The sequence below is a fragment of the Malurus melanocephalus genome, unplaced genomic scaffold (genome assembly GCF_030028575.1).
Source record: "Malurus melanocephalus ecotype Western Australia unplaced genomic scaffold, MMel_1.1 scaffold_146, whole genome shotgun sequence".
Classification (NCBI taxonomy): domain Eukaryota; kingdom Metazoa; phylum Chordata; class Aves; order Passeriformes; family Maluridae; genus Malurus; species Malurus melanocephalus.
In genome coordinates this window covers 589,714-596,225 of record NW_026623378.1, presented here as the reverse complement: position 1 = coordinate 596,225, position 6,512 = coordinate 589,714, and the positions used below count along the sequence as shown (strand labels likewise).

Here is a 6,512-nt window from a genome sequence, read left to right as displayed (position 1 = left end):
CTTCGCGATTTATCRTGGCATGATCTGCGTGCTTTGTATTACTGTTACATGTTAGCTGGAGGAAAGAGGRGACTTTTCTTTGAAAGTACTTACGTTGACACAGGTAATAGTAATTCTGCAGTTTTCTATATTAGGATCTTCTATTTTGTCCCCTTACCATTTTATATGAAAACACCACAGGCTTGAAATGCATTTTTCGTGGCACTGTTCCATGGGTACAGTGTCATGCTAGAAGATGTAAAAAGGAGCTTGATGGAGATGTGCCTTTGCCCTCTGCAGCTAGAATCTCACAGGGTAGCAGTGCTTTGGGGTGTAGGTGTGAGCTGGGAGATCCTGTGAGTCTCTGGGAGAGATACTGTACACTGGATTTGAGAGAGAGAGTCTCTGGGAGAGATACTGTGCACTGGATTTGAGCTGCTTCATAGAACAGTCTTTCCAAATAGCATCTATTTGTCCACAGAGACAGCTTAAGCTGCCAGAAGYCACAAAAGGAACCAGTGACAGAGCAAACACTTCCACTGATGTCTCTCTGGTATTGTGCTTATCCTGGTTTTCACTTCTAAAGCTGCCTTTAACTGCTTTTCTGTGCAGGAATAAGCTGACACCCATATTTGTTCARATATACTAGCGACCACTCCAAATGATTGTCCTTCAATGATGACACTACATAAGTACAGATAAAGCAGACTGATTTTTTTGAGTTCAGTCAAGTCTCGATGGATTGGAGGTTTTTTGGTTTTCTTTCAATTACTTTGCACTGTATGTATGCAAAATCTAAAAGACAACATGTGTTGGCTATGTAGAAAAGAATTTTTTTGCTGTTATCTTTGGAGTTATACATTCAGGGCACTGGAATTATTTCTACAACAGCTTTTGCGAACAATTTGGATAAAACCCTACAGTATATGAAAGTGAGTTGAAGAGTTTTGTTTCGCAATGGGTGGAGATGGCTGTGGATTGTTCCTCTCCTGAGGAACTGGCTTGGCTATTACAGCCCTGCAGCTCCAGCGTGGCTCTGCCAATGTGTATGTGGTCACTGACACCTTGTGTCGATCCTGTCCTCTCCCTGTCCTGCACTGGCTGTCAGTGGGGCCATGTGCTGTGAAATTGGTTGTGTAAGGTTGAGAGATGTCCCYGGGGCCCTGCAATGAGCCACACAGCAAACTCGTGTTGATCTGTCATCTGCTCACAATTTCAACCCAGGTGAGAGGCAATTTCCCTGATGGAAAGGCCACATTAACCCACTGTGCTGCTCTGCTCCCTCTCGTGTGCTCWCATCACTTAGTTGTGCACTCTATTCCTAAAACACGGGTTCAAAGCCCCCCAAACAATGCATGTCCTATAACTCTTGGAAGACTGTTGGCTTGCTCAGTCATTCTTTATGGGCTGGCCTCAGCCCCCTGCCTGCATTCAAATACAGACCAGCCATTTTGTCTTTAGCACCCCTCAAACTGTACTCCCTTAAAGGAAAAATCCTGCTGGTACTCTTCTTGCCGGGACCTTAGTTCTTTCTTTCCGGTGGGTTTTTTTTTTTGGTTTTTTTTTGGTTTTTTTTTTTTTTTTTTTTTTTTTTTTTTTTTTTTTTTTTTTTTTTTTTTTTTTTTTTTTTTTTTTTTTTTTTGTCAAACGGCAATGTGGTCTATATTGGCTCTATGTCTGTAGTAAATGCTACTACAAACAGCCCTGCATATCTATAAAAACAGTGTGATAAAGGAGTTTGGAGGTGGTAGCCTGAACTATGCTTTTCTCTGCTGTGGGGATGAACGGAGGCTTTGTCTCTGGTTTGAGTGCTGACAGCTTAGCATCACACCCAATCCTGTATTTGCCTAATAAAGGACAAGAAAACTGACACAGGAGAAAATCCTGCAGAAATTCAAGATGACTTCAAAGTTGCTCACTAGAAAGCTGTGAGGTGCATTGTCAAAGTTATTAGGCAAAAAAGGAAAAAATAATCCTAGCTGTTTTTATTTACAGCTGGCTTAGCTGGAGGGCCAGGGTGAGMGGCTTAGCAGGGTGGCTGCGAGTCACAGCAGGCTGGGGAGCCGGGTGGCCTTCTCACAGCTCAAAGCAGCAACTCAAATCCACAACAAAAGGCACTGATCTCTCCGCTAGCAGATAACAGAGAAGGACTAAAATAAGCCCACGTGCTTATACTTGAGTTTTCCTTACACAGTGCACGCGGGAGGCAGCTTGCAGTAATATAATGTTGTTGGGGCAATACATTCAGCTCCCATTTATTCATCCTCATTCTCACTGTTATCAGGACAGGCTTAAAGTTAAAAAGTTCCTTATTCTCAGGAATCTATACTTGAAGTTAAGAGGAATGTACGCGTTGTAAGGATCACACGTGTGAAGCACGCACTGCTGATGCCGTGGGCATCGCGAGCGGAGCCAGGAGCCGCCCTGTCGCCGGCCGGGAGCTCCCTGCGGGCCATGGGAGCAGCGCTGGACCCGTCGGGGAGCGCTCACGCTCGGGAAGCGRCCGGCAGGTCTCGTCTCGACACCTTCCCAAGCCCCAGCCCCAAGAGAAGCCCCTTCCCTCCCGAACCGCCCGTCGCGGCGAGACACGGGCGGCGGCAAAGGAGCCCGTGGGTGTCAAAGGGACCCGCCGCCCCCGCTCCCACAGCTGCCCCCGGCCCCTGGCTCTCCCGCAGCCGCACATCGGGGCAGCGGCAGGCGCGGGGCGCGCAGCCCGTACCTGCTCGTCGGGGAGCTCCGGAGCGGCGGCCGGGCGGGCTCCGCGAGTCGCGGCGGCTCTGTCCAAGGTACCGCCGCCTCCTTCGCGGCCAGGTCCCCTCTGGGTGGGGACGTGCGGGGGGCGGCTCAACCCAGCCGCCGCTGGCTCCTCCCCGCCCCGCACCGCCCGGSCCKGCCCTGCCCTGCCCCACCGCCCCTCCCGCTGCGCGCAACAGGCTCTGCTGCCTGCGCTGTCCCCGCTCCCGCTGCGCCCCTGTGCCTGCTGTGCCTGACGGTTGCGGCGGTGCCGGGTCGCCCCGCGCCGGCCATGTCCCGCAGGGCGGCCGGGCACAGCCGGGCTCGCCCACGCTCCTACCGCCGTCGGGTTGGCAGCGGCAAGAGCAGCCCCAAGGGGCTACTGTGCTCGCAGACCTGCCTTGCCATGGGGGTTGTCGCGAGTGCCGCACAGTGTCGCCTAAGGCTCCTGAAAGCTCGGTGGCCGAACAGGGGCGGGCGGCGCCGGGTGGCTGCCGGCAGCACGGCCGGGAGGGGTGGAAGCAGCGACGGGGTGGCAGCCGTGCCGGGAGGAGCCCGGGCTCTGCGGGAGCTGCCCTAGGGCCGGCAGCAGCAGCGGCACGGCGGGCGGCGGTCCGGGGGAGGCWCCGCTTTTACCGTTTACCACAAAGAAGCGGCTAAAGGTTTAGGGAACGGGGTCTCACCTTTCTCCGCGGTGGTCATTGCTCCTTCGCCGAACCTCCGTGCCAAAGCGCCATCCCGCTGTTTCCAAGAGTTTCGCGCTGCCGGAGCAGCGACTCGACCGCCCCGGCGGGAGCGGCGGGGCCGCGCGTCCCGCGCAGCTCAGCGGAACCAACCGGCCGCTCCTCCGCCGCTCCCGCGCGGCGACACATCCCCAGGGGCGGCCGGCAGCCCTTTACCGGGTGCTATGGCCACTCGTAAATGTCCTGTCTCCCCTCTTGCGATTACAAATGATTTGTTTCCTAACGAATTAGGAATTAAACGGTTTTGTTTTATATTAAGAGAATTGTACGGGGTAAATTATGCAGTCTGGTTCCCTTGTGGGTGGATAGAAGGTTTCCACTTTTTGCAAATGTTTGAATGAAACATTTCACCCATCTTTTGTTTTTGTTTGATCTCTGTCGGCTCACTGAGGTGGGTGCCTTGCAATTGGGGCACCATTTGGCACAGAGAAAGGCACTTGTCAGTATTGCATCTCTAACTGCTAGCGATGCAATGTTTGGAATATTAGAAAATTGAAATGGATGATTGTGTAGAATTAAAATTGAATTTGCATGAGAATTCAAGGAGCTGGTTTTAGGCAAGCAGTAGCACGTTTGCAGMGCGATGTTGTTTGCTCAGACCTGTTAAGTTGTGAAGAATGAATGAGAACATTTTGTACTGGGGTTTTCTCCCGTGTGGTTTCGGTAGCTAGTAAAAATTGTGCTCTAGGGAATTGTTACCTTAGGAGTTACAATGAGCACAATCAGCTCCCTCCCTCAAGTAGCCTTCAACAACAAAACAAAAAACAAACAATCCCCTCCAAGTCTGTTTATTCAGATCGTATTATTCTTGTAACTTGGACTTCAACATAATACAGCATATTGCACTTACCAGAGAGCAGCACATGAGAGAAAAAAAAATACAATACTTCGGTTTATTCCCAAGGAAGAATAAAATGAGACAGTTGTTGCTCTTAAATCTATGAAACCAACTGAAAGTCTGAGTATATGTACACAAGATCTACGAAGTCCCTGAATACACCATTTAAAATTTTACACATACTTTTTTGCTTTTCTCGTAATTTTTACAGATATACAGTATGTCACACACAGTTTCAGCTTGAGAACACTCTGCACAATTATACCCCAGCTACAAGGCTGTTGGGTTTTTTGTTTTCTTTCTGATTTTTTTTTTTTTTTTGAAGGACCCCCTCAGATTTCTGCTAATGATTACTCCAATAATTTTCTTCAGTATTGTCTCCACCCTTCCCACCTTGCCAGAATTCTGAGGGAAATACCGATTAAAATTAAGTCTAGAAGAAAGCCATAACATCATGACAAAGGTTAAACTGTATATATTGCACGTCAGTACAGAAACATAATGCAGTAACATTTTCATCCCCCGGCTTTGCCTCTCTCRCACATGTCTCTCCTTGCTCCGGGTCTGGGCCACGTTGGGGAACCTAACTGTACTCATAGTCCGATGAGTCCTCCTCAGACACCCCTTTCAGATCTCTGTGGTAAGAGTCCATGCCATTCTCACCCATCTCGCCTGCCGGCTGGAGGCTTTTCCCCACGCCTTTGCGCTCCTCCATTTTGATGGTGTCATAGAGTCCCTTAGGTCCTTCTTCAAGGAGGATGTTCCTCTCCGAGTGAGAGGGTTTCATTTGGCAGACATTTTTGAGGAAGAGAAGGACAGGGGCATAAAGCACGTTGGCAAGCCCCATGCCCAGGTTGAGCTGCGCAAAGCCCATGGTGTGCACAATCTGGCCGGCCACGATGGGCCCCAGGGCATACGCCACCGAGTAGGAGATGTCTGCAATGGCGTAGACGCTGCCATAGACAGAGACGTGGCGCACGTCCACCAGGAAAGCCAGGGTGGGCAGCAGGGCCGTGTCCACCAGGGCGATGCCGAAGCAAATGCCACAAAGCGGAATGATGACCTGCCCGAAATTCCTGCAGGCTGGCACCAAGCAGGAGCTGGCACCGATGATGGCCATGCCCAGGGCCCCGTAGAACCACTGCAGGTGGGGGTATGCAGCAGCCAGTCGGACCGTGACGTACACGCCCAGCACGTGGGGGAAGAAGGCGGGCAGCCAGGTGAGGCCCACCTCCCACTCGCTGGCCCCCATGGAATCCTTCATCCAGTTGGCGATGGTGGGCTCCAGGAAGGCCAGGGGGATGTTGCAGGTGGCCAGGGCCCCTGCCACCACGGCGATGTAGGGGTCAATCATGAGGCGGTGGATGGGGGTGCCGACGGGCATGTTGGCCCGCGCCCCGGTGCCGCCGGGCGGCGCCAGGACCAGCAGYAGCAGCCCGTCGAGGAGGCAGACGCAGGCCAGCACCAGGAAGGGCACCCGCTTGCCGGCGAACTCGTAGAGGACGCCGCCGAAGGGGGGAGCGGCCAGGCTGCCGAAGGAGATGCAGGCCAGCGCCGTTCCCAGGGCGCGGCTCCGCGCCGGCTCCTCGGGATAGCGGTCGGCRATGAGGGCGATGCCGGCGGTGTCGGCGAAGGCAGAGCCCAGCCCCTGCAGGCTGCGCGCTGCGAACAGCGTCGCGTAGTTTTCGGCGAAGGCGAAGGTGGCGGTGGAGAGGAACATGACGGCCAGCCCGGCCAGCAGCGGCGCCTCGTAGCCCACGCGGTCGATGAGGGTGCCGCTGAGGGGGTTCACCAGCAGCTGCAGCATGGCTTTGGAGGCGAACAGAACCCCGATCTGCAAGTCCTCGTTGCCCCCCGAGGCCGGCGGGTACCGCGCCGGCAGAAGGCTCCGGTTGCCGCCGCCGCTCCCGTTGCCCCCCGCGGGCGCGGACGGGCCGGCGGTGCCCCCGCCGCCACGCATGGCCGCGATGTAGTCGGGGATGATGGGCACGATGACCATGTAGAGCATGTTGTCCAGCAGYAGCGCCACGCACACCACCACCAGCAGCAGCCGCCGCTGCCGCCGCGCCTCCCCCATGGCAGTGCCCAGCTGCCGCCGCCGCTCGCCCACCGCCTCCGAGAGCCGCTCCACGGCGGCCCGCGCCCGGCCCGCGCCCCCCGCCTCCGACATGGCCCTCAGCGCCGCCGCCGCCCCGCCGCCCGCATGGGGCACGGCGGGG

At 54.5% G+C, this 6,512-nt stretch overlaps 1 protein-coding gene across 1 annotated transcript; it reads right to left on the bottom strand.

The window, feature by feature from the left end:
• Positions 1-4,327: 4,327 nt before the first annotated feature.
• Positions 4,328-6,463, bottom strand: SLC18A3 (solute carrier family 18 member A3). The gene has a single exon (XM_057371421.1). It carries the CDS (start codon positions 6,461-6,463, stop codon positions 4,877-4,879), a length of 1,587 nt encoding a protein of 528 aa, XP_057227404.1. The 3' UTR covers positions 4,328-4,876.
• Between the last annotated feature and the right edge of the window lie 49 nt (positions 6,464-6,512).